Here is a 27,258-nt window from a genome sequence, read left to right as displayed (position 1 = left end):
CCCTGATGTACGTCAATGAATTTTATTTTCCAAGTCTAGTTTTATTTATTAGTTGATTTATTGCTCTTTGAATCTGAGCATCATAAAAATTTATCAAACTGTTAAACTTCGATTTAAATTGATTAAGTTTCGGTTTGTTCAATCAAGAATTAGTGTTTTACAAAGCCTAAAAATGTAAATCAATTTGACGTTTCAATTAAATTATCATTTTCAAAAGAAATAAATACAAAAAGTACAGGAAAATATTCTTGGGTCAGTTACAGTGCTGGCCAAAAAGATATCCACTTTTGGTTTTTTGTGTGTAACTTTTTTCTAAGTGGTTATTTTGTTTTGAAACTTCACCACAGTGTTCACAAAATCTAAAAACACAATATTCATCAAAAATGTTCAACAGATTTTGAAAAAACTTCAGAAAAATTCAAAAAAATCGAAAAACTAGAAATATTGAAAAAACCGAGGTTGCAAGGAAATGACAATTAAAGTACCGGAATATGAGCAATTGGATTTAAAAACAACATAATTATGCTTAATACTTTGTCGCGTATCCGTTTGCATCAATAACAGCTTGACAACGACGTGGCATCGAGTCGATCAGCTTGTGAATAACTGACATGGGGATAGCTTTCCAAGCGTTTTCCAACTGGTTGAATATGGCATCTGCATTTGAAGCCCGAATACCTCCAAGACGTCTTTCCAACTCTTCCCACAAATGCTCTATTGGATTCAAGTCCGGAGACTGACTTGGCCAATCGAGCAAATGCACACGACGACGTTGAAACCAGGAACGCACATGAAGAGAAGTATGCTTAGGATCGTTATCCTGCTGAAACACGAAGCCACGGCCCACATTTTGAAGTGCCCAGGGTCGCATTGTAGTTTCCAAGATTTTTTCGTATTGAAAACGATCCATAATGCTTTGGATTCTCCTTAGTGGGCCCATGGAAGTGCTGGTGAAGCACCCCCACACCATGACGCTCCCACCTCCATGCTTAACGGTTGGGCATTGATACTTTGGAGAGTACCTAGAGCCAACAGGACGACGTACCCAGGAATTTCCATCACTCCCGAACAAATTGAACTTGCTTTCGTCAGACCAGATGTGTTTAGCCCATTCCTGACGTCCCCAACGAAGATGCGCTTTTGCCCACGCAACTCGAGCCATGCGATTTTTCTTACTGATGAACGGTTTCTTGACTGGCTTTCGTCCGTGTAGTCCTGCTTGCTGTAAACGTCGACGAACAGTTCGTTTACTTGGTACAGGTTCATTTGGAGAACTTATAATCATTTGAATATCCGTGGCGGTCCTATGCGGATCTTCTCTTGCTGATCGGAGGATGTTGCGATCCATCCTATGGGTTGTCACTCGAGGCCTGCCGGGCGAGATTCTCAAAGCGACGGATTTCTAAACATTTATTATTAAAAAATAATATTTTTCGAACTCACCTCAGTTTGGTACTTCTTGATTACTTTCCAAATAGTCGACGGAGAACGTTGAATTTGCAGCGCGAGCATTTTCGTGGGTATTCCTTGTTCGAAGCCAGCTACAATGGCTTTCTTGACGTCCAAGGAAAGATTTTTACACCCAACAGATTTTACCATACCTTAAAAATAATTTATCAACCAAACAAATCCAGTGCAACAAACAGAGTGCGTTTTATTGATAATTCAAAAAAAATAATGAAAATTGGAAAAACGAAAAAATCAAAAAATTGAAATAAAATTCAGAAAAAATCGATAATCATGTAATGTTTGGTCCGCAAATTTGCGTTTCGTTTGCGAAACAATTTAATTCTTTGCGAAACTTTATTTGCTTAATTTGCGAAACATTTCGCTTTATGCACACGGAAAAATTCAAGTCAAATGGATGCTTGAGAAAAAAGTTACACACAAAAAACCAAAAGTGGATATCTTTTTGGCCAGCACTGTATACTGCACAAGTACACAAATTTGCTGCCTGTAAATGTATAGATTCTCCCGTTAAATGGCAACAATAGTTTTTACTTATTCAAGTATTTGTAATTCGGTTTTATTTTTCGCTTGACGCAATCACAATAAAACGGTATTTTATCACATAAATAAAAATGAGATAGAGGAAGTGTTCAATTTAAATGAGGTGACAAAAAAGAGATAGAGGTAAATATATGTTATTTGATTGGAGCTTAAATATAATATGTTTAAAAAACAATTGTTTGAGAAAGATGGTTCTCTAAATTGAATATTAAAAAACATTTTAATGACTTTCAGAAGAAAACAGGAAACCGGATTACGTGCACTCAGCATTTTCTACAAAAATTGACAGAAGTGACAGGGCAATCGGCTAATTAATTATTCCAAAATTTCGCGTGAGCCGTCTTCCAATAATATTTGATTGCTCGTACTAGGTACATTTCGTTTGTTATCCTTCATGAACTTTTTGTGGTGTTTCTCCCAACTTTTCTTCATTGAATCAATTGTTTCCGTTTGAGACATTTCAGCAAGAAGTTTGGATCCATCAAATCTTGGCCTTGGTTCAAGAGTTGGAGGGTCTTTCAGGTCTTTTGTCGCCAGGTAGAAAATATGACGAACAATGCGATCATGAAAATGAAGAAACACGGAAGGGAACACAATCGCTTCGATGCTTTTTAGAATTTCAAAGATTACAGTGGCAAAAGAACGGAATGGTTCTGTAAGATCCGATGGAATGTAGATGAAGATGATCCAGCAGAGAAGAATCAGAAAACGTGTTGTAGTGATATAGAACATCACTCTGCAGTTTTCAATTGCCTCCGAAATCTGAAGATAAAGTTTAAAAATATTTGTTTTGCTCAAAGTGTGATTAATTGATTTAATTAAAAAATTGTCTCACCTGGAATCTCACTTTCAATGTTTGTTTTCCCAGTTCTCTTTCCATAGCTACCTTCTTCCCGCCACGTACAAAAATGTTCATCTATAATTAATTTCATGTTTACTTCTGGATTTAATATCAAATAGATTCACTCACGACGATGTTTATCAAGCACATTCCAATAGAAATCTCATCCGAATATTGGAATAGATTGCCATGATGAGTGAATTCAGGAATAATGAAGCAGATGTACGCAACTACCATTGTGAAAAAGACTAGCATGAAACTTTTTGTGGCCTCTTTTTCGAACATTTTTTTGTAGAGTCCGATGTGTGCATCTGGAAAGGAAAATTGTAGAAAATAGGGACAATATTCAAGGCATAAGACTGATAGAAAATTGTCGGAAATAAGCTAGTTTCAAACTTACCGAGAAAGTAGAAAAATGTGGTGAAATTGATGATAAATCCCATGGTTACATTGACATTCTCAAATTTTCTCTGAATCTCTTCAGTATCAGGAATCAGTTTACAAATTGCCATGAAGAATGTTCCAAATGTAATGAGTACGTATGCACAACTGATTGTACCCAATTGGCCCCTTGTGAATGTGAAGAAGTATGTCCGAACTACAGCAACTTTGATAAATTGCCAATGAGAGTAAATGGAAGCAATCAATGTTACAAGTTGAATGACAACTTGAACAATTGGGAGTTTATCTCCCATCCTTGAAATCTTAAATAATTTCAAGAAAACTTGAATGAATTATTCCTACAAAAGATTAATTTTAATAAAACAAACAGAATCCCGAATCTCAAAAAAAAATAGATTAACTCGTTTTTTACCTTTTTCTCGTTTTTAAAGCAGAATCAATATATCAGAAACATCGTTTTCAATCCAAGGATTTTATGATCTGAAAAAATCAGAATCCGGCAACAAATGTATCATTATAAAAGTGTTTTCTGACTCAACTAATACAATTTTTAAAACTATTTTTAAATCAAAAAGAGGTGAAAAACAAGAAAATGTTACTCACTAACCGATCGAAAATGCACAAAAATTGAGCAGAAGAGTCAGTGATTAAGGGTTTTATAGTTAGATGATTGGCATTCTCTTGGGATATTGTGATCATGACAACCAGAAGCTTCTAGTAGAGCTGTAAGAAAAACTGCTCTGAAATGGGCGGAGTTTTGAATGTGTATAGAAGGAAGTAAAAATAAAACATCAGTGAAAATATGTGATATTTTAATATTACCGGTACAGAGAGTGTAGATAGTTAGAGAGTGACAGACATCCGGGACCCAATGGGGCGGGGCGCGCGGAAGAGACGATTTGTGTCGATTTACGAAATGATGACAACGAGGAAAACTTCGTAAATCGACACAAATCGTCTCTTCCGCGCGCCCCGCCCCATTGAGTCCCGGATGTCTGTCACTCTCTAACTATCTACACTCTCTGTACCGGTAATACTTCAGTTGGTCCCAACTCGACCATCTGAAGAGGGAACGGATACATTTTGAAACACTGTGCACCTTGTCACTTGTTTTTGCTTCCACAGATGAAGCCTTGCGCCTATAAGTAGAAACTTCAGAAATCTGCGAAATTACGAATTTAATTGTTATTGAAAGAATCTTGGAAATCTGTTCTAGCTTTAATATAGTTTATACGAATTTGCTCTTTAATGCCATCTTTAAAAATCTGAATCATTCATATAATTTTTGTAGACCCGGAAAAATGCGGAATACCATTAACATTATGATTTTGAGAAATGAAAGGAGCACTAGCATGCAATTGAGGTGGGGAATTTGGAAACAGGGTGGAAATTTCAACGAAACAGGAAAAGCGGTAAGAAACCCGTATTTGTAAGCGAGCAACGTCATCTTATGGTTAATTATGCAAGAGGGAAGCAAGTAGAAAACAACAAGAACCGGAAAACGAAACTAGAAATGGGCACCATTCTTACAGAAAAAAATATATATTGAAGAGGCAAGTCAACAAAATCCGTAAAAGAGGAAAGTTTTGAAGATTAAGAAGTTGTAGATGTGATTGTTTTGTTGGATGACGAGAACTGGATTTTTGAGTTGAGCAATTTATGGAGTACAGATGCAGATTGAGAAGAAACTCTAACCAATGGAGATTTGTTGATTTCGCATAGTTGACGGTCTCTGCAAACGAAGTTAAATTTTTTAAAAAATTGATAAAAATTGCATATCAAGATAAATGCTGAATTTTCGATAATTATAATTTCGGCTATAATTTACTAAATATATGTGTTGTTAAGCCCTACCTAATGTCACCCCATCCACCATTTTCTTTCGACGGCTTCAAAGATCTTCTCGAAGTGTCTGTCACAGATAAACTTGTCGGGAACAGAAGATCCTTATGCTGACGGAATAGTTCTTGTGTCGATTGGAGAGCTTTATGTGCTTCACATCTGAAATTTTGAAAAATTACATTAAATTTTGAGATTTTTCAATTAATGACTGATCCTCGGGATGCTGAAGCTTATTTCAAAATATGTTGAAACAGTTGATTATTTCGATAAAGTCTAACCTGTGCGTATGGACTCCACAGTCTCCTATATGTATAACTCGTGGACTTTTTGTGAATATGACCCGAAACCTTTGAGGTAGACATTTTGCTGAAATCTGCATCAACGACCAATCCCAGTTATAGTCATCCCATTTGCAAAACATCTCGGAGCATCCTTTGATCTTCTGCCACGTGTTCTTCTGAAGAGCCATTCCCATATTATGCTTGCTACTGTACCATGGGTGAACTCCGAGATGAGCTATGTCTTGACCGTATTTGTTAGTGGATTTCAAATAAAATCCCAGAGATATTATTTCGCAGTTTTCACAATATTTTGGACGATTTGATACAATAATATCAAGAACATGTAATGCATCTGGAGCCAGCATGTGATCTTCTTCCAGTAGTAGAACCCATGGATCTTTCATCGAATACTTCTCAACAATTCCATCAAACACAAAGTTCATCTTCCACCACCAATGATGTTTTATCTGTGTCAATTGAGCTACTCGATAGTTTCCATATTTATCCGGGCTACTCCAATTTGAACAATTCGTCTCTTGTGCTTTATCTCTCTTCATTTTCTCCGGACAATCGGAAGGAGACTGTCCTGGAAAAACTGTCGGAAACAGTTGCAAATTGTATGGATAGAAGATTTGGTAGACACGAGCGAATGTGATGTTACGGATCATTTCATTGATTATTCCGACATTGATGTCATGCGAGAAAACTAGTAATGTGTCTTCTATTCCTTTTGTATTTCGCATTGACTCAATGAGGTATTGCAAATAGACCGGCCGATCGTGTACCTGAAGAAATTTTTTTTTGAATAAAAAATAAATAATGTTTGGTAATGATCGAGGGCTGTAGATTTTTCGTTGCTTTTATTTTTGGAAAGAAATTTATTTTCGATTTGTTCAAAAAATTGAAAAACGCGAAAAAATTCATAAATATTAAATTTTAAGTTTTTTTTTCCAAAAATAAAAATCACACACGAAATTGTGTGCAACTTCGGGAAATATGTTTTCTTCAAAAATGTTCCAAAAATTTCAAAAAAGTGTTTTTGGAGAAAAATCTTGTTTTTTATCTTGAAAATAAATTTTTTTCAGATTCGGCCCTGATGGTAACCATAGAAAATACACATATTATAGTTTACCAATATTTTAAAGTTTTTTTTGTATTGTAAAGAACAATTTTTGCAACAAAAAAGTGTAACTTAACTAACTTTTTTCAAATTTCTATAAAAGTCCATCTTAAAAATTACCTGAATCACTAGAATTGTCTTCACAGTGGACAAATCTCCAAATTTCGCAGCGTTCAAAATGTCAAAATTTTCATTAAGAAAACTAACAGATTCGACGATTTCCGATCCTTTCAGTGACATGTCTTCTTTAGCTGAAATTATTAATTTTTAGAAATACAAATTGACGATTTATAATAATATATTTATAACGGATGATAATTTTTTTGTTAAAAAAATAATGTTTTAGTACTATTTTTAAATACGAATTTTTCAACAAGAAAAACTAACTTTTAAAATTCCATCCACTCAAATCGGGCTTTTCGTTAATCGACAGACGATTCGATTCATTTTTCAATAAATCTACGACTTCTTTATTCAAACCATTCCAGTCATTAACTGACCACACAGGATTTTGTGATAATACAGGAACACCGTCTCGTAGCCGTTGATCTTCTCCAGGTGCTTTCAGAAAAATGACGATGAACCCGAACTGAAATAAATAAAGTTTCTAATTTTTTAATTCAAAATATTTCACAATTTTTACTTTTTTATCATTACTTTTTTTAACAACTAAAATTCTGAAAAACCTCAACATAGAATCGGAAAAAAAAATATATTTTTAAAAATTGTTTGTTAAAATTTTTAAAAAACCAGACTTTAAATTTGGATTTTTCATTCTTTCTCGGTTTTTTGAGAGAATTTATGTTTTTAAGACGTTTTTTTTTGGTTTTTTAAAAGCAAGATCCAAATCCTCATTCACGCTACTCCACTTTTAGGCTGTTACCTTTGAAAATTTAAGACATTTTAAATTTTATTGCATTTATTTTTCTTAATTAAAAATTGAATTTTAGTCATTTTTGACCTCACAATTTATAAAAGTTGGTTATCAAAGTTTCAAAGTAGGAACAATTTTGTTCAAACAAACATTATTTCCATTGTTTATTCGGTACTTGTGTATTATAGCCCCCGCCATTTTAGAAATTAATTAAATTTCCATTAATTAATCCGTTTAAATTAAACGTGATACCCATTTTCCTTGTTAGGCTTAGGAATGGTGTTTTCCTAAGCCTAAAATTCCACACGTTTTTATTTTATAAGTAAAAAAATTAATTTTTAAAATGGCGGGGGTATAATACACAAGTACCGTTTATTCTTTCTTATCAATATTTGATAAACTCCTTTATAATTGACGATAAATTATGTTTAGACTCAATTTTTTTGATGAATTTAATATTAAAAAAAACTCACTAAACAACACGCTATAACAGCATTTGCCAAACGGTGCATCCGTCGATAGACCATCATAATCAGTCGTTGGATGCACGACCGGCGGCGGCCGTCGTGGTCGATGACTGATCGAACGACGGTCGATTGAAGAGATTTTTCTGTAATGAGGAAAAGTGTATACAACAATTGGTTACTTGTAACAAGAGTGTGTATATATTATGGGAAAGAACTGAGACATACATATATAATTGGGTCAATTTAGGAAAAAAACATATACTTGGGATGGTGTAGATGGAGACAAAGAAATAACAAGATGGTGTGAGATGGCAAAAAGTGGTTTGTTTTTAATTTTAAATTTTTGAAGAACTTAAAATTATTTCAATTTGAATTTTTTATTCGGGAAAATTTATTATCAATTTTCTAAATTAAATTTGTCAAAACAGATTAATTTAATATTATCAATTTCTTTAATTTAATTCTCTCATGGACCATCTTTTGAAAATCTTGACCGAGCGGCCGAGGGTCTCCGCATTTCTCGTCCAACACTAGCAATAAACAACAAGGAGAGCCCGAGCATTAAAACAAAAAAGTGACTAATATAGAGAAATGCACAAAAATTGTATAATTTTTCAACTCCCACTTTAACGCATGTCATCCAGTGCAGACATTGGCTAATGACGAATCCCAGTAAAAGTGTAATCGGACTGCGATCGAATAAAAAGCGAAAACCAATCGAGAGTGCGTCGATGACATGCGGACAGGAAAAATAGGGAAGAAGCGGAAGGAAGCGGAGGAGACAACGAAAACGAATATATTTTCTGTTTTATTTCGTTTGCGAGGCGTGAAGGACGAAAAAAGAAGTGAAAAGAAGATGTTTTTGAGGATGTAAGCTCGAAAAGAAAGACACCAATTAAAAAGTGGCAACGTCGTTTGCTCGCTTTCTTCGCTTTTTCTATCATTTTAGGGGTAAATTAGAAGAACCGAGATGGTGCGACACAAAAAGCCTTCATTGTCACAAAGAGAGACAATTTTTTGATCCATATCGTCCTCTAATGCGGAAGAAAGAAGGGGAAGAGAGGCAGCTGCCCCAAGTCCGATCGACCTCGCCTCTATTTCCCCGTCTCTCTGTCTCGTAAATCTACACTGCGGGCTTGTTTGTAAACTAAACTATCGAATAGTCTTGTCTTGGTGGTGGTGGTAAACGAGAGATAGATCAAAAACCTAACGTAGGATAATGAGAAACGCAGATATAGAAACAAATGTTCTAATTGATTGTGTCTTTTTATTCTAAATCGCAAGTTTTTCACGCGCTACCTACTAGTAGTCGATGCATTTCAGATGAGAGCCATTTAAAATTTAGAGTCAGCAGAGGTAAGTGAGGGAAATTTTGTTCAGTGAAGCTTGTTTCAGATTTTAAATAAATTTTTGAAAACAACCGAGTCGGTTTTTGATTTTAAAAAATAATCAACATTGAAAATGTATTGAAGATAAATAATCGAAATGAGAATGCGGCATTTTGGAAAAGCCTTTAAAAAAGTGAATGCTGTTTTTTTCATATTTAATTGCACACATACAAATACGTTTTTAAAAATTTAGTCTAAAAGTATTTTCAATAGAGCCAACTTTCAAGGTGACGAACATTCGTACAAATTTCAATGCAACATCAACACATTGAAAACACATCGTTTCTTTTGCACAACGCCGTCACTTTTACTATTGTTCTCATCAAAATTGGTGTCCCATGAGGGCAGAAACTGCTTCTTCCGCATAGCAGTTTCTTGGGGCATGAAATTCGTTTAAGGTTGTCGATGACGAAAAAGATTTATGAGAAAACGTTCAGAAATACCTACCACGACGTGATGGATAGCGCATACTTGAATTAAAACAACTGATTCATTTTCTTTTAATTTCTTTATGAGGGAAAGGCACACTAACCTCCGCGTGCTCCTAATTTTTAAGTACGCAAGTGCAAGAGTCTTACTTTTTTAATAAAAAATAAGCATGATTCCATCAAAATAGTTTTTCCTTGAAAATAGAGAATTCTAACAAAAATGTTATATTTTCCTTTTCATTGTTCGCTAGCCTTTTCGTCTCTCAACAGCATGGTTCAGATATTTAAGATTGCAGAATTAGATAAAGTTCGGAAAAGGGAATGAATAGAAAATTTTGAAGCATCATTCTCGCAAGACAATTATGTAGAGTTGAAACATGAAATTTAGAATTTGAACAGAAATTATGATATTTAACAAATTGTAGGATTTCTAAATTTGAAGCACTTCTACATGTAAGTTCAAACTATGATAAAATGGCTTCAATAAAATAAAAATGTCACATTTTCAAGTGCCACAAGCGTATACAATTTTCGCGAGGCTGTTCAAATAGGCTCAATTTACGTAAACTCAGTTCAGCTCGTTCACTCAATACTCTCCTTCTCTCTCTCACTCACACCATCATCGAATATGTATGCAAATTCGGGAGTGCAGGAGAAACGACACGAGGGGAGACGACGGATTAGACGATATAAAAGCAAGGAGTGAGATATGTGGTGGTGGTGGTGGTGGTAAGGGCGAGCTGAACGAACATACGTAATAATAAAATGAGCTGCTCTGCGAGCCAGAAGAGCAAGTTTTTCAGAGAAAAAGTATGACAACTTGTTCGAAAAAAAAACTTTATACATTTTTAGACGTCAACGGTTCAGTTAGCTTATGTTTCGAATGGAATCATCAACTATGTGAGTTGGTGTCGTGTTACCAGCGATCAAACAATTTTTGCCAGCTCGCAGAAATTTATCTAAATAAATGAAAAAACAAGAAAAATTTGGGACGGAAATTATGAAATTTTCAAAATAATTGATTAATTACAAAAAAATAGGATCAAATTCAAAAAAAAATCAATAAATTGGAAAAATAACTTCACAAAAAACAAAGGTTTAAATTTAAATTTTTGCTGCGCGAAACAATCGCTGCGGGACCCATCAAAAAACGCGTATGTGCCTTTGAATGGTTACTGTAGAAATTATTGATTTTCTTCATTTCCCAAGACCACACGAGAAAATTTTCTGTATTTCGAGATTTTCTCGAGATTTTCTGTAATTCGGTTATCTAAAACGTGGATAGAATATATAATATTAAATTCAAAGTTTGCTTGAAAACTAATTTGTTAAATTTAGGTTTCAACAATAAAATCATGCAAAAAAAACGAAGGAAGAATAAAAAATATTTCAGTTGTCAAACAATTCGGCTATTTGAAAAAAGATGGTTTAGTATAAAATAAAATCCAGAACATGTACAATCTGTCGGATGACTCATCTGATTTTTTCTCACTATCGATAGTCTATCAGCCTAGAGAAAAAAGAAAGGAATTATTCGATGACACGTTTTGGCAAAGAGAGTACTATAACCACTGGGAGGCAAGAAATTGGCAAACAGTTGATTGAATTAGAATTAGACCCGAAGCAGACATTAGTTTGAGAGATAGAGACTGACTGAATAATGAAGACGGCTGTCGTCAAAGTGTTTTTTCCCGAAAAACACTTTTTTTCAGAAAATAGACACGGAAGCCGTTTTCAAAGAGTAGAAAAAATGGGGTGGAATATTCAAGGACGTCACACAAGTACTGAGACATTTAAAAAGGTCAGGAACAAACAAAAAGAAGAAAATCAAGTGTTTTGGTGTCTGTTGAAAATTTTTAGTATGAGTCTGGCAATCCGCTTATGTGAACAACTGCTACTATGTGTACTGAATTTAGAGATTACATTTACAAACAGGAAAACTTCAATAAATATGGTCTCCAGTTAGACTAGGAAGCTCAATGTTTCTGTCATTTTTCGAAATTTAATTAAATAGTTGTTTTGCTCACCTTTGTTAAAATTCATTGCTTCTGGCTCATTCTGTGTGGAGATAGCTATTCGTGACAATGAAATATTTTATGACTTGCGTTGTTTTCGACAACATTATTCTAGTGAAATGCGGAATATCCTTCTGTGAAAAAATGTATGCTAATGCTGGAAAACATCGTAATTCAACTTGCGAAAACAACTACAGTTATTTGCATTTCAATTCTTTTGATTTACAGATTTTTTCTCAATATACTGTACTTTCATAAATTTCTAACGTAAATTAGAACAACTGACATACATTTTAAAGAAAATTAGAACAACTGATATACATTTTAAAGAGTTTAAATCAGTAGAGTTTTGAAATAAGGTAATGAACTTCCATGTGGGTCAGTAGTTTCATGAACTTTCAATGCAAAAATATACATTTAAAAAATTTTTATTATCAATTGGATTCATATCCAAAACTTGAAGTGTTACAAATAAATTCAAAACAAAACCATTTTTAAAAAATCGGCGAATGAATTCCTCAATATCTAGAGAAAATGTATATTTTGCAGTGACTCACAAGAAAATGTATAGAACAGTGCTCTATTGTGCCATGTGGATCGTTCATTCACTGGAAGAAGAAAACCAGTTTTGAGCGCATTGCTAGCCAACCAGGCGACCAATAACCATTGTTCATGTCATAAAAGAGGCACTTTTAGACCCGAAGAGAAGACCACAAAAAACTAATTCATGAATTGTTTATTTTCTTTGCAAGAACAAGATATGATGATGGTTTCTACTGTCTTCAAGCAATGATTTTTCACATTTAAGCTTTTTCTCATGGAGGACAAACGTCTGGAACCCGAGCACAATAAGCGGCATTACTCATTCCATATGTTTGGGTACCCGTCTCACATCTCGTTGAAAACAATTTTGAATCTCCTGATGTACTTGTGCTTTGAGTAACCATTATTCCAACACATCCATGGGGTTGATCGGAAATTCTAAAATTCAGAAATCAGTTTTTATTCTCTAAACTTCCGATTTTTTAAAGTAGACAATGTTTTTGTCAATAGACTGCCAACTTCAAATGTGAGAATCAATTAAGAATATCTGTATAATCTTTCAAGTTACCGTAATTCATTTTTTTTTGTTGGAAAGGACGCCTATTTCCTAGGCAATGGCGTGAGCACAGGGTCAATGTGAGATATTCTTTGTACTTTTATTCATTCCGCGGTTTCTCCGCTTTACAAACAAACTTTCTTCGTTGGCACAAAATTGGTTATCATGGGACAGGAGAACTATTGATGGAAAATACAGGTAAATCAGGCAAAAATAAAAATGTGGAGTGGATCAAGTAGGGTAATTCTTAAAAACCACTCCGTTGATGCACGATGGACCAAACAATTTAGTATTGTCAAAAAACTTGTGAAATTTTCTTATTTTTATTCAAAAGTTGGCGAAAGTTGGCACTCATGATTTGGAAGGTTTTTCTACAAATTTTATATTCTAACTATGTCTCAACTTGTATTTAAAGAAGGAGTACTGGATGTGGGCAAATTACTTAAAAGTGAAGTTCAAGCCCGAAAAAAAGTAGCCCGAGAAGCTATCTCACTCACATAACAGGTTGATTATCAGCCCAGAGACTATAATGTTGAAGAATCGCAACATATTTTGTTTTGTCATCGACGAATTCATAGGCCTGACATATGTTTCTATTTACAAAAAAAAACATTTGCATTATATCATACCTTAAATGTTATACATGATTCAGTAGAGTCTGTTTGTAAGCAAATAACTTTTCTTTTTAATGCAATTGTCACCAGGATTTTTTCATTGAAACTTGTTGAATAATCAACAGCTGCTTTTGCTAATTCAACAGCAAACTGGTATTCCGTTATATTTTCAACTCCAGAAAGATATCCACCGCTCGCTGCACAAAGTGCTTCTGATTGCTCATACGATTGATTGTAGCTGCTGATAACTTTAAAACAGAATGGGTTTGTACTCGTCCGATTAAATGAAGTCCAGCCATTTGCACATTTTAGGTCACTTTTAGCGCATACTTCTGAAAATTATGTTGTTAAGAGAATATGCGTTCTTACTAGTCTTTCACTATTTCTGAATACCATTACCACAGTTTTGCCATTTAAAAAATAATTCGGAAACAATTTGTTCAACCCGGATACTCTACCAACTTTTTGTTGTACTCATTGATGTTGTAGCAGTTGTAGTGGATTTCATTGTAGTTGTTGATTGTGTTGACGGTGGAGGAATTGTAGATTCTTCCGGGCAAACCCCTTCGTGACCGCAAACCACAAGCTTCAATACCACTTGATGAGCAGACTGAGCATCGTTGCAACTGAAAACCGTAATGCGTGGGAGGCTGGGTAAACTTTATTACCTCAGTGACCACACTAACTCCTTATCTCTTTTGGTAGGATCCGTATAAACTAACACTCCAACACAACCTTCAGGTTGTTCGGGACTTCTGTAAAAACATTAATTTTTGAGCAACTTGCTTCCTTCAACTTGATACAAAGCTACAATAGTTAATATGATAGAAAAGATAAACCATCACACCTGATTTGAAATGAAAAATGCTATAAAAATTTTAGTTTAGCTAAATGAAAGTTTAAATATTTTCGTTTTAAATATATTGAATAATATATGGAACATATAAATATTTTAAACATATAATATACATACGTGTCTGGCTGATCCTCGTTGAATTTGGTAAATGCGTAGGTTGTATCAGTAACGTTGTCAAGCCATTGGTATCCCTGAAAATATAAAACAATTTAATAATAGTTTTCGAATTCAATTCTGACACTCGGTTTTTCACATTGAGCAGAGCTTGATTCATACAGACACGCAGGAGTTCTTTGAGCTCCGAGCACCATGAAAACTTTAGTATATTTTGTCAAACTTTGAACAAGACTTGGATCGGTTTTCGTTTGATCTGAAATGTTCTCAATTTTGAATTCAAGTTTCTTGTGTTACCTCACCCAACAGAACGTTATATTCATTTTCATCAGCTGGCCCAGAAAGTGTCGAATGGAAATAATTCCAGCAATAATCTGATCCATCTTGATAATTAAGCACGAAATGGAAAAACACTCGAATACACCAAACTTTTCCGTTTCGAATGGTTGGATGGAATCCATACCGGCAAACTTTAGTTGGACAATCAGTTGTTGTGGGATTTTCTGTTGTTCCGCTCGTTGTTGTGATCATTGCTGTTGTTGTGCTAGTGGCTTCACTCGTTGGAGTAGATGTTGTGGTTGTACTAGATTTCTCAGTAGTTGGAGTAGATGTAACCATAGTTGTTGCAGTAGATGATAGAATTGTAGAAGAAACTGAAGCTGTAGATGAAGAAGCTCCAGAAGTGGTTGAAATAGTTGATGGAGTTGTGGCAGGACACTTTCCTAACTTTCCACAGACAACCATCTTTGATTTCTCACCACTGCTCTTTTCTCCATTTGAACAGTCCAGAGAATATACATTTTTGTTATTAGTTGCACCTTTAACAATAATAATTCCAGTACACGCCCTGACATGATCTGGTGATGTTTCAACTCCAGGATCGTCATTGAAATGTTGATTGATAAGGGTATTTGAAGTTTCCCCGAGTCCATCTTGCCAAATGAATCCTTTTGGTCTTCTACATATAGAATTTTGATCTTGTTCTCCGGAATCCGTTGTGCACTCTGTTGTTCGTTTCAGGCCAATTAGAATCATTGATTGACTATCAGATACTTGATCACTAATGTTAAGAGCTTGTTCCATTATCTTGTCGTATTCATCATTGCTGTCCGGTCCTGTCAAGAAAGCTTGATGACTGTCATAACAATACATTGAAGCATCATCATAACTTGACGTATCGTGAGAGAACAACTGCAAAACATTTTTATTTAGACAATTTATCATTAATGAAATATTTTATTAAGAAAAATGCGTTTCGATCTTTGCAAAATTTACTTTTAAGCAATGGTGTCACTACAGTAAACCCTTACTCTTGTTAGTTCATTGTAAATTTACTACATATTATCACTATTTCAACTAACTTAACGCAACTGTACAAAAAAAACGCTGTATGCAAAATTTAATTGAAGTATCGTGAAAGAACAACTGCAACATTGATTTTGTGTGATAAAGTAAAAAGAAATACGTTTCTATAAACATACACTATTATAACCTTATTGTTTTCTATTTTGTTTTCTAGATTTCAACAATGAATACTTACTTTCATGCAAAGAGTCTTTTGAGGATTATTTCCTCGTAGTGTTTTAATCCATCCATCATCACACTCAGTTTCAATACACGATTGCGAAATTGTTGAAGTTGACCCGATTGTTGTCTTTGTTGTGGGTGTCTCTGTAGATGTGCTTGGTGCTGCAGTTGATTCAGTTGTAGGTGTCTCTGTAGATGTGCTTGGTGCTGCAGTTGATTCAGTTGTAGGTGTCTCTGTAGATGTGCTTGGTGCTGCAGTTGATTCAGTTGTAGGTGTCTCTGTAGATGTGCTTGGTGCTGCAGTTGATTCAGTTGTAGGTGTCTCTGTAGATGTGCTTGGTGCTGCAGTTGATTCAGTTGTAGGTGTCTCTGTAGATGTGCTTGGTGCTGCAGTTGATTCAGTTGTAGGTGTCTCTGTAGATGTGCTTGGTGCTGCAGTTGATTCAGTTGTAGGTGTCTCTGTAGATGTGCTTGGTGCTGCAGTTGATTCAGTTGTAGGTGTCTCTGTAGATGTGCTTGGTGCTGCAGTTGATTCAGTTGTAGGTGTCTCTGTAGATGTGCTTGGTGCTGCAGTTGATTCAGTTGTAGGTGTCTCTGTAGATGTGCTTGGTGCTGCAGTTGATTCAGTTGTAGGTGTCTCTGTAGATGTGCTTGGTGCTGCAGTTGATTCAGTTGTAGGTGTCTCTGTAGATGTGCTTGGTGCTGCAGTTGATTCAGTTGTAGGTGTCTCTGTAGATGTGCTTGGTGCTGCAGTTGATTCAGTTGTAGGTGTCTCTGTAGATGTGCTTGGTGCTGCAGTTGATTCAGTTGTAGGTGTCTCTGTAGATGTGCTTGGAGCTGCAGTCGATTCAGTTGTAGGTGTCTCTGTAGATGTGCTTGGTGCTGCAGTTGATTCAGTTGTTGGTGAAACGGTGGTGGTTGATGTTGATTTTTCTGCAGTTTTGTTGGAAATGTTATTACACATACGGAGTCTAACCTGCGGGTGGGCCTGGTGGTCCTGGTGGGCCATCTGGTCCGGGTGGTCCATTGGGGCCAGGTGGCCCTTCTAGTCCTGGCGGTCCTGGCGGCCCTTGGTAGTAATCATCTTCTGGTGCTGAAAGTGGTGATGTTTTTATTGTTTTTTTATAATTTTGGGATTTTTTCTTTTCCGTTTTATCACCACAGATTGATAACGTTCAATGCTTTTGTTAATTGATCTCTCTTTTGTTAGCTTCTTACCAAGATTTTGTGGTATTACTGAAAATGGAAAGACAAATTAAATAGCAACTTTATTTAAACCTTTTTTTCAAATTGGAAGTACATGTTTCTTTTGGCGTTAATTTAAAACAATCAAATTCTCAAAAACCGAAAACAAAGTTTAGGAACTTACAGTAGTCTTCGTAGATGTAATCTGGCGGATAGTAAACATTTGGCGGTGGCGGGTAATTGTAAATTGGTTTGTATTGCTTATTATAATTTTTGTAGAAGTTACTCTCAACTGGAGAAATATATAGAGATAATATGAATAGTACAAGAAGCTTAGGCATGATTTTAATAACGGAAAGGGAGTTTCTGTTCGTTTTATACCTCATCATGTTTATACCGAATGCTCATATTATTATTTCGTACGTGATCCAATCATGTAACATTCAAAACATATAAAAGCTGATCCGATGATTTCTAATCGTTTTTTGTATTCTTGGTGAAACTCTAGAAAATCACGTTCAAAATGAACTAACGATTGTTTTGGAAATATATGTTTCTTCAGTAAAACAGTAGTTATAGAAAAAGGAAAAAACTATGACCTGAAATATATATTTTGTAACCCTGACACGTTTTTTTTAGTAAATTTAAAACTTGAACAAACATTTTACATAACATCGGAGTTGCTGAAAATTCTTTATTTAACAGTGCATTATAAAAGTTCTCTCCGTGAACATTACTCTAACTAATATTCTTTCCAATTATAATACAATTCATTTTTAATTTTTTTTTTCAAATTTTTGTTTCTGACGAAGTCACAATGCATTAGCACTTCGCCGTCTATAAAAATCGAACAAATTGCTAATAGGAAAAGAAATTTGAAAAAAAAAGTAATTTTGTTTGTAATTTATTTCTGTGTCGGTTGAATGAGAGCAGTTCTTCAGTGTACATATTTGGTGTTTTTAACTGTGTGTTGTGTTAAATAAACTTAAAAAACACATTAATAAGATAAAAAAAGGCTTTTGTTGCAGAAATAATTTATTCATAAACTTCAGTTTTCAAGAATTAACACAGCTAGAAAACACAAGGAGCAGGCTTTCCGCACATTATGAGTTTTGCTGGTTTGTTGGTGTCAGATTCAGTACATCTAGAAAAAAGTTTAATGAGTCACATAGAAACAACTTCTCCTTGATGCCTCACTTGTATGAATACAGTTTCTTAGTTGCTGTCCAAATGCCAAAACACATTTTTGTTCCAGATCCTCTGAAATGGTTATTTATTGGGAATCTGTCATGTCGAAGAAATTATTCTCACGGGCTAGGCTGTTGTTGCGCAAAGAATCCTGGGCTTTCAAAAAAGTTTTTCCCGTTTGTTACACCATCAGTCCATTGATTACCCTGAAATGTAATGTTTTTGCCTATTTTCAATGTTAAAAAATTACATTGATACTAGTGCACTCTGGTTGTCTTATTTTCGTACACTCGTCTTTTCTTCTAGCTCCAATTAGTATCATTGGCATTTTGTTAACATTTATAACAGATGACAAGGATGACTTGAACTTATCTGAAGCATAGATAAAATTTTCCGTATTTTGAACCTTAATTGTTACCGTAAACAGCCTTAAACTCTGTATAATTCTGGAATCCTGTGAGGACATCTCCTTCTTTTTTGCACTCAATATCCAAGTTCACAAAAAGATTTGAATTAAAGGTTTTTGCTGTTGATCTCATTTTTATACACCACGCATGTTCGATTCCCGCGTTATTTCGCGAAGTGCTATAATATCCGGGTGGACATTCATAATTGCACGCTGAAAATTTCAATAATTCTTATTTTTCAATGAAAGTAACGTTAAATAATATTACAAGACGATCCCGGTGGTCCGATTGGCCCTTGAGAACCTGGTTGCCCATAGTTTCCTGCCCTTCCTGGTGGTCCTGGTTTTCCTGGTGGTCCAGGAATATATCGGATTTCCGCTACAAAAATTAGTCTTTAAAACTATTGTTAATCAACATACATTCATAGCTATCGGGATAATAAACAATATCATCTGAATGATGGCTCCGATAACATTCCATTAACGCAGGAAACAAAACAACAAAAAATACAATTCTGTAAATCATGTTTCGATGAACTGAAAACTCGGAAGATGGATTTTGTCTTTTATATCAGCTGAAGAGAAGAAGGCAGAAAAAAATCTGATTTTCGTGTGCATACGTATTTCAAAACATTTATTGTTTCCGATCTTATAAAATTGTTGTTTTTTGAAAAAGGAAGATATCGAGGTAAACTGTAAGATATCACGTACATCGGGATGAGCTATGTTTGCTTTTCTTTTATTAAATTCTCTTTATATTTTGAGACTACCAAAAAACGATATCAATTGAACATTAGAGTGAGTTTAGATGGGGATTTTTTTAGTATTCCAACGATAGTTTTCGAAAATGGTTTGAAACCGAAATGGTAAGGATATCCTAGGGTACAAGACAAAGCAAATCGATGCCCAGAGTGTTCCTTCCAACTGGAGATATGTATGTTACCTGGGATGACATCCTTTTACATATAAGAAACGAAGACTTGATTTCTTCGAACTTTCAGAAACAAAAATGGCAGCAGAAATGCACGCAATTAACTAGAGCCTATGTGAGTGGCATTTTTAAGTATCTAAAAACCCAATTATATGGGGTCTAAACGCTTTGTGATTTACACACCTCTATGGCTAGGAACTATTGTTATTAGAAGCAAATTTTCAAAGAGATACGTAATTAATTGGTTAGACTAGACGTAGTCTATTCACAATTCCCTAGTGTCTTTTTAACCCGAGGGTGTTAACAGACAGTTTTAGCCAAGAAAATAATATCATTGCACAAAAAACATAGTAGTATTATTAAGAAAATAGAGAGATCATTTAAATGAAAAGATGTACTATTCAGTGACGTGATACACTTGACAACCAATATGTCATCAAGTTGCCGATAATACTCGTGTTTTGGCGGTTGTCAATTTTGCACTATTAGTGTACACAGACGCCTGTGAGAAAGTGATACTGTAGTAGAGCTCTTTGTTCAAGTTAGGGTGTATGTGGAATGCATCGGCTTTACATAAACAAATCTTGGACATAACCATCCTAGAAATTGGAATTATTGTTTAAGATATCACTATGAAACAGACCAAATATTGTTATTCTATAAGAATCTATCAAAAACAGCATCACAAATGGGTCGATTCCCGGATAAAGTTGTGCCATGACTGTTTGATAATTGGTGTATGCACCTAATTGCAAGTCAAAATATGGACATGCAAACATGAAACCAACGGGAATATACATCATGAACATTGGTAAAATTGTCTGCAATTAATTTATAGAAAAGTAGAAAAACATTAAAAAATATTACCTGTGCAACCAGAGCTCTGAAAAGTTGTAGTTGAATACATCGAGTTCTGTTTGATGTTCCAGTGTGTTTTTTTATTTTGAGATACGTGTTGATGCCACAATAATAAAGGGTGCCAAAACTTAGAGTCTGAATTTTCGTAGTAAAATTTGATTAACCTGTTTTAAAATTCTCACAATTACAATCCCGTGCTGAAGGACACCGAAAAAACTAAGAACATTGACCCATCTCACATTATTCTCATCAGTATCAAACTGCAAAAATTTTACCAATTGGAAAATGTTTTAATTCAAAAAAATCGTACGTATTTATAAGCAACATAATCTGTCCAATAAGGCTCCAAGTCATATGAACTATAAATTATGTGCAAAAAAATTTCAGTTGTTCGGTCGGTTTGTGGGAACATGAAAGCTGCAGTGAGTCCCCAGCTCGTGGCTAGTGATAAGATCAAAACTACCCAAGCATAAAAGTGACATCCGACAAAAAGATCAACATATTGCGGTCTGAAAAATGTTGTTTTCTAACTGGAATCCCAAATGAAATACTTTCTGTTAACATCTAAATTTCTGAATCTAATCAGTTTTGACTTTTACAGAACTTACTTGCATACTGCCACATATCTATATAAAAATTGTAATGCAAACAAGGAAAAACTCATTGCGTAACACCAACAATAGGTAGCTGAAATTATTTTTAACGAATAATGTTGTCAATAAATTCATTCACTAGGAACCAAACGTGTTAACCATTTTGGCAAGTCTATTCTCTTTCGATGAATCAAAAATAAAGTGTCGTCGTAAATATGGATTAGTGGCTGAAGCATGACTTCGACAAATGAGTAGAATACGGTAAATATGCAAAATACTATGAGCATTCGTTTGTATGGACCTTTTATTGGAGATGAATGTGAAAATATCAAAAACAAAAGAATAGAGTTTGAAAAAATGGACATTGAAAATCCGATTGGACCAGCAATATCTGTGATAATAACCCAGTGTTGATCAGTCATTTTGTATTTAAATTGAATTTTTGTTCTTCTATACGTGAAATGATTTTTTTCGTAGGTGACTTATTTAGTATGAAGTCTTAACGTCAGCTCCTCCTAGAATCTGACAAAAAGCCTTATTACTTTTTTCGTTATACCACATATTAATTAGCTGTATAAACAAAAAATATAGCTGAAAACAAATATATTCCCAAGACTAAATGTTTTTGACGAAACGTTACTGAACTCAAATCAGTGGAAGTTGTGTTTAATAATTCCTATAGGAGGAATTAAAGTATCGATTACTTGGCATGGATAAAACTTATAATATTTTTACCCAATATGAAAAATGGCATTCAACCAATACTAATTCATCCTATACTAATTTTAGAATAGATTTGTTTCCTTTCACTGCAGAATATCATTATTCTTAAGTGACTTTGAGTTTAGCTGAGAATTTTTGAATTTTTACATCAGGTTCTCCTAGAATCCAACAAAATCCATTATGTTTTCGTCGCTGCAGATTTAATGTGACGTATAATCAGAACAGTGAACCTGAAAACATGTACAATTTCTAGACGGATTAATTCTACCGACCTGTTACTGAATTCAAACACTAAGGAAGTTATCTTCAGTATCTCTTGTATAAGAGGAAGTGTTTTTGAAAACCCACGATGATTGATTACTTGACAAAAACAAAAATAATACGAAGATAATACCATTTTTCTTTATTTAGAACATTCTAAGAATTCAAAGCAACTTTTTTCATTGAATTATTCAAGACATCTCATTTATAACTGTGTAGATTTAACAGAATTCATTGTTGCCGAGGCATCTGTGCCATCACGAGTAGTTGCCGTTTGAACATATTTTTTCTGGATAAAATTAGGACAGATCAAGCCTGAAAATTATCAGTTTTGAGTAACTTTGGTTCCTCCCGAAACTTACTTAACACTGTCTTTCTGTAGGCGTTAATAAGAAATAGCAACATAAATGGGTCGATTCCTGGGTATAACTGTGCCATGACGGTTTGATAGTTTGTGACTGCTCCAAGTTGCAAATCAAAGTAAGGGCAAGAAAACATGAATCCTATTGGCATGTACATCATGAGCATTGGAAGACATGTCTGAAAAATCATCTCTGTAGATTTTCAAACGCGATAGTATTAATATATGCCTGAGCAACTAAAGCACGGAATAGTTGAAGTTGAAGACTTCGGGTCTTGCTGGACATTCCAACATGTTCAGTAATGCTGAGATAAGTTTTAATTCCACAGTAGAATAAGGTTCCAAAACTCAACGTCTAAAATTAAGCACTAGAAAATATTTTCGTATCAATGCTCAATCAAAACTCACAATTACTAATCCGTGCTGCAAGACTCCAAATAAACTAAGAACATTCACCCATCTCACATGATTCTCATCGGTGTCAAACTGCAAATCAATCATAAATGAGAGTTTTATAATACTCTAGTTACTCACATATTTATAGGCAACATAATCCGTCCAATAAGGATCTAAGTCATAAGAAGTTTTTATTACGTAGTTGAAGCTTTCAGTTGTTCGATTGGTTTGCGGGAACATAAAAGCTGCAGTAAGCCCCCAACTTGTAGCAAGTGATAAGATGAGTGCCAACCAATAATAGAAATAGCATCCAGTAAAAAAAACAACTAAGTGAGGTCTGGAAAAACAGTATCGTTTCAGTAAATCATTTCCTATGTATTCACTTGCAAACTGCCACATATCTGTACAAAAACTGGAGGGCGAATAATGAGAAACTCATTGCATAACACCAACAATATGTTGCTAAAACACCACTATATTACTTTCAATTACTTAGATCCCTTCTTACTAGGTATCAAACGTGTAATTCCTTTAGACAGGTCAAATCTTTTCCGGTGGATCAAGAACAGCGTGTCATCATAAATATGAATCAACGGTTGAAGCATTATTTCAACAAAAGAGTAGAACATAGTGAATATACACAACACTATCAACATATTTTTGTAAGCTCCTTTAATTGGAGAGCTGCTTGAGAATATCAACGATAACAGCACCGAGTTCGAAAAAATTGACATTGTGAACCCAATCGGTCCGGCAATGTCCGTAATAGCGACCCAGCGACGATCGGTCATTGAATGTTAGCAAACTCAGAAATGCCTGAAATAGTTCAATTTTTAGTATTTATCTGGATATTTGCCCTATAGTGTTTGGTCTTTGTAATGTAGGTGGAAAAGGAAGTATACAATCATGCTGTATTCAAAATCAAAAAAAAGCAATAATCGTAAAAATCAGTGAAACATTATGACGGAGCTAGAAGCTACAGCTTGAGTAAGTCTAGATAGTGGATAAAACTTTTAAAAGACACATTTTCATCTTTGCTTACATATATAAACAAAAATATTTTTCTAACAAAAGTAATAATGGTGTTATTTTAGATAAAGCTACTGAAAAAAGAACAAAAGCACAATATATTCCTTGAAAACAATGTGACTTCTTAAGAATTAAGAGATAGGTTCGAAAACGAGGCATCCAAAAAGATAAAGACAGAAAAATATTTTTTACAAACAAAATATTTTCTGAATATGTTCAAAGGAATTATTTTCGTAAATCTGCCCCAAATAAAAAAATAACAGTCTGAAGAAAGTTTGAGACAATTTCGACAAGGTAATCGCGTTTCCAGTATTCTCAGTACTGCTCAGTACATCTTTGAAAGAGCAACAAAAATTTATTCTCAAAAACCAAAAACGACATAAAGTAATAATTGTAGGTATTCCAGAAGGACAGTCTAGGCATTAATTACCAAAATGAATAATGACAGATGTTCTCGAAAATTGATATAAACCGATCGACTCGGCCATTGCTGCAACATCTGAACAAATTTTTGTGCCCCGCATTTTTTAAAATCAATCGAAGAAAACTCTAAAAAACTTTTTAAAAGTGAAAATATTTTGAATTCAGTCGACTCTGAAATTTAGCGGATATATAACTTTTTTTTAGAGAATTTTTTTTTCTAAAATTATATTAATGGTCATAAAAAGTTATTCAATCAAAAAATGTACTCACAATGAGTTATTTAAATAATCATCGGAAAGTAATTAAATTTTTTAGATGTAATTTTAAATTTATTAGATTTAAATTTTAAATAAACATGTTACCTAAACAACTTACAACCTTTCCAGGGCAGGAGTTATTACAATAAACTTTTTTTCAAATATTCAAACTGCGTTCCGAGGTTTCAATTGTTCAAATAATTCTGGATGAGATCTTAAAATCGCAGTTAGATAAGTACGTAATAAACAAAGTTCACAATTTACACCTATCCGTGTCGTGCCCGGAATTTGCCTACCGAAACTTAGAATGTCCGTAATGACGCTTCATTTCTGATAACACTTATTACTGCCATGTGCTGCTGCTGTATTACTGATAAGCCGGTTTGTCGTGTTTCACTTTGTTTCTTTCTTTGCCTTGGTACGTCTCTACTGCGATCATTTCTGAGAGATGGTCAATTGGACCAACTTTCGAGATATTTTAGCATTTTGGTAAGTTTTTTTGAAGTAGCTTAAAATCTAGTTATACATTTTTTAGGCTACTTGGGTTATGTAACAATTATGGGTATGTCATTATGTTATCAGCTGCCGAAGATATTCTAGATGATCAAAAAGGAACAAATAGTTCGAGTACCAACAGTAGCACCTGTGAGGTTTTGAGTTTCAGGTTTTGAAGATTTTTGAACGATTTTTTTATTTTCAGACACATTTGGATAGTAGGCATTGTCAATCAATTTCAACGGGAGCTGTTCTCCTAGCTGATAACCTTCCAGCACTTGTAGTTCAAACTACGTTTCCTTTTTTTATGCATAGATTTCCCTTCGGGTAAGTTCTGTCCAATATGTCCATACGTTACGCTCCTAAAAAATTGTATTTGAAGATTTCGAGCGTTTTTGGTTTTTCTATTGCAAGCCTCTTCGTATTTTGTTGTCGCATATTCAAAAAATATTGCAATGTCATTGGCAGGAGTTTGTATGGCATCACTTGGACAAGGAATTGGAGAAATCACTTTCTTGGCAATGGCAGCACATTATATTCCGTAAGGTTCCACTATTCTATGTTTTGAGGACTTTTTCTAAACTTCATATTTTGCAATTTTACTCGATAATTGAATCGTAAATTAAAAACTGTAAACAAATATTTATTTTTTCAGAGAAACAATAGCATCGTGGTCATCTGGAACTGGAGGAGCTGGACTCATTGGCTCATTTTCTTATGCTTTTATCACTCAAGCTGGTCTTTCACCATCTAATACTCTACTCGTTCAACTTTTCATTCCCGTTGTGTTTGCGGGTGCCTATTTTTTCTTACTCACAATTCCACCGACAGTTTATTCACCGACAATTCATCCGAGTACGTGGATTATTCCGAAAAATTACGACAAGGACGTATTTGTGAGTTTTTATTTTTCCATTCCGAACGAAATTCTTCACTTGCATTTTTTAGGAGGCTGCTGAAGCCCGGGGAGATGTTCTAAATACCAAAAAAGTTCCACAACGGGAGCTTGGACCGCTCGAACGAATTAAACTAATTGGTCCACTGTTGTATCTGATGGTTCCACTTGCAACTGTATACACTGCTGAATATATGATTAATCAAGGATTGACTGAACTTATAATATTCAATTGTTCTCAGGGACTATCACTTCCTCTTTCCAGTCAATATCGCTGGTATCAAGTACTTTATCAACTCGGAGTATTTATCTCAAGATCATCAGTAAAATTCTTCGAAATGCCATTGTGGTTGATTTGGTGTCTTCCAATTCTTCAATGTGTCAATATGATTTTCTTTTTCTTCGAGGCTGTTTATTGGTTCACTCCTACGATTATTATAATTTTTGTTCTCATTGTTTTCGAAGGTCTTTTGGGAGGATCTGCTTATGTGAACACTTACAATAAAATTCACAAAAAGGTAAGTTAGTTGAAATTGGTAATTAGAAGATAACAATCGGCATTTAATAGGTGGGCTTGCTTCTTGATACTACAATTTTTGAGTTTGTCTAATACGGTGCGAAAACTAATGAATATAAAAATTCGTTTCGAAAAAATCTGTTATGCGCGTTTATTTATATTGTATGCTATCAAAAGACATTAATCAGTTTCACAGACTATGCAATCGCATGACCTGTGCACAATCAGGAACAATTTGATTAGGGTTTGCACCAAATTATTGTATGTCCGATAAATTTTTAATTCCCGGAAATATTTCATTCCGTGAAATTTTCTTTTCGAGCAAAATTGAATCCAAATGCAAAAACGGCAAAATCACTCAAAAACGTGTTTATAATAAATAATTAGCTTAAAACATAAATATTCCTCTACAAAATTGCAATTTCAGGTCAATCCTGACGTCCGAGAGTACTCTCTGTCAGCTGCTTCCATGGGAAACTCGCTGGGAACAAATATTGCTGCATTTTTATCAATACCACTATATAATTGGGTTTGCACTATGAAAGCTCCGGGACGATGACGTTTTCAAACTGATTCTGCATTTAGTTTTAAAATTTAAATTGGTGCTTTTGGGTGTATAAAAGCTTAATTTTTACTCACTTACCATGTTTTGTGTGATCCAATTCTAGAGTTAAAACTTCTACATGACAAAAAGCCTCACTGCAATCGTTCAACCGTAAAAATCACGTTTTTTATTTTTAAAAAAACACGTGGAGAATTTTCATAAAACACCATATTTCATTCTAACTGTGAATAATGAGATGAAACAATGAAGTTGGCAGAACAAGATACAAAAAGCAGAAAAAAAAGGAAATGAAAATGA

General features: G+C 34.4%; 7 protein-coding genes and 2 non-coding genes across 10 annotated transcripts; 2 read left to right on the top strand and 7 right to left on the bottom strand.

Moving 5' to 3' along the window:
* Positions 1-2,011: 2,011 nt before the first annotated feature.
* On the bottom strand, positions 2,012-4,138 carry C03E10.3 (G protein-coupled receptor). Its single transcript, NM_073464.4, has 7 exons — positions 4,076-4,138; positions 3,861-3,976; positions 3,666-3,733; positions 3,252-3,591; positions 2,981-3,162; positions 2,846-2,926; positions 2,012-2,772 (listed from the first exon to the last, which is right to left on the bottom strand). The coding sequence occupies exons 4-7, from the start codon at positions 3,544-3,546 to the stop codon at positions 2,326-2,328; spliced, it is 1,005 nt and encodes a 334-aa protein (NP_505865.2). The 5' UTR covers positions 3,547-3,591; positions 3,666-3,733; positions 3,861-3,976; positions 4,076-4,138; the 3' UTR covers positions 2,012-2,325.
* Positions 4,139-4,512: 374 nt separating this feature from the next.
* gly-20 (Alpha-1,6-mannosyl-glycoprotein 2-beta-N-acetylglucosaminyltransferase) lies at positions 4,513-7,980 on the bottom strand. Its single transcript, NM_073463.9, has 6 exons — positions 7,844-7,980; positions 6,884-7,085; positions 6,617-6,747; positions 5,374-6,161; positions 5,108-5,254; positions 4,513-4,985 (listed from the first exon to the last, which is right to left on the bottom strand). The coding sequence occupies exons 1-6, from the start codon at positions 7,898-7,900 to the stop codon at positions 4,847-4,849; spliced, it is 1,464 nt and encodes a 487-aa protein (NP_505864.1). The 5' UTR covers positions 7,901-7,980; the 3' UTR covers positions 4,513-4,846.
* Positions 7,981-8,454: 474 nt separating this feature from the next.
* C03E10.9 lies at positions 8,455-8,601 on the top strand. The gene has a single exon (NR_069475.1). It is a non-coding gene; the product is annotated as an Unclassified non-coding RNA C03E10.9 (non-coding RNA).
* Positions 8,602-8,826: 225 nt separating this feature from the next.
* On the bottom strand, positions 8,827-8,969 carry C03E10.8. Its single transcript, NR_069474.1, has one exon. It is a non-coding gene; the product is annotated as an Unclassified non-coding RNA C03E10.8 (non-coding RNA).
* Positions 8,970-12,390: 3,421 nt separating this feature from the next.
* clec-223 (C-type lectin domain-containing protein) lies at positions 12,391-17,404 on the bottom strand (the record flags this gene model as incomplete). Its single annotated transcript, NM_073462.5, has 11 exons — positions 12,391-12,649; positions 13,265-13,347; positions 13,397-13,713; positions 13,844-14,007; positions 14,050-14,136; positions 14,355-14,428; positions 14,477-14,607; positions 14,654-15,542; positions 15,892-16,811; positions 16,855-16,971; positions 17,248-17,404. 11 exons carry the CDS (start codon positions 17,402-17,404, stop codon positions 12,484-12,486), a joined length of 3,105 nt encoding a protein of 1,034 aa, NP_505863.2. The 3' UTR covers positions 12,391-12,483.
* Positions 17,405-18,084: 680 nt separating this feature from the next.
* On the bottom strand, positions 18,085-19,201 carry clec-222 (C-type LECtin). Its single transcript, NM_073461.7, has 7 exons — positions 19,078-19,201; positions 18,926-19,036; positions 18,670-18,870; positions 18,502-18,623; positions 18,375-18,457; positions 18,261-18,323; positions 18,085-18,207 (listed from the first exon to the last, which is right to left on the bottom strand). The coding sequence occupies exons 1-7, from the start codon at positions 19,181-19,183 to the stop codon at positions 18,135-18,137; spliced, it is 759 nt and encodes a 252-aa protein (NP_505862.2). The 5' UTR covers positions 19,184-19,201; the 3' UTR covers positions 18,085-18,134.
* Positions 19,202-20,125: 924 nt separating this feature from the next.
* Positions 20,126-21,461, bottom strand: str-115 (Serpentine receptor class r-10; the record flags this gene model as incomplete). Its single annotated transcript, NM_073460.3, has 7 exons — positions 20,126-20,187; positions 20,232-20,409; positions 20,456-20,581; positions 20,629-20,706; positions 20,757-20,955; positions 21,055-21,133; positions 21,179-21,461. The coding sequence occupies 7 exons, from the start codon at positions 21,459-21,461 to the stop codon at positions 20,126-20,128; spliced, it is 1,005 nt and encodes a 334-aa protein (NP_505861.3).
* A 767-nt stretch (positions 21,462-22,228) lies between these two features.
* Positions 22,229-23,571, bottom strand: str-116 (Serpentine receptor class r-10; the record flags this gene model as incomplete). Its single annotated transcript, NM_073459.2, has 7 exons — positions 22,229-22,338; positions 22,386-22,563; positions 22,614-22,739; positions 22,793-22,870; positions 22,919-23,117; positions 23,164-23,242; positions 23,289-23,571. 7 exons carry the CDS (start codon positions 23,569-23,571, stop codon positions 22,229-22,231), a joined length of 1,053 nt encoding a protein of 350 aa, NP_505860.2.
* A 1,328-nt stretch (positions 23,572-24,899) lies between these two features.
* Positions 24,900-27,222, top strand: cln-3.1 (Battenin). Of its 2 annotated transcripts, none has more exons than NM_001269387.2 (7): positions 24,900-24,978; positions 25,025-25,134; positions 25,190-25,311; positions 25,367-25,525; positions 25,640-25,880; positions 25,933-26,397; positions 26,824-27,222. In NM_001269387.2, the coding sequence occupies exons 2-7, from the start codon at positions 25,090-25,092 to the stop codon at positions 26,953-26,955; spliced, it is 1,164 nt and encodes a 387-aa protein (NP_001256316.1). In that variant the 5' UTR covers positions 24,900-24,978; positions 25,025-25,089; the 3' UTR covers positions 26,956-27,222. The 2 variants fall into 2 exon arrangements, with proteins under 2 accessions (NP_001256316.1, NP_001256315.1); NM_001269386.3 differs by having other exon boundaries at positions 25,025-25,139; positions 26,824-27,029.
* Positions 27,223-27,258: the final 36 nt, after the last annotated feature.

Source organism: Caenorhabditis elegans, chromosome V (assembly GCF_000002985.6).
Source record: "Caenorhabditis elegans chromosome V".
NCBI lineage: Eukaryota > Metazoa > Nematoda > Chromadorea > Rhabditida > Rhabditidae > Caenorhabditis > Caenorhabditis elegans.
This window is presented reverse-complemented; position numbering and strand designations above follow the sequence as displayed.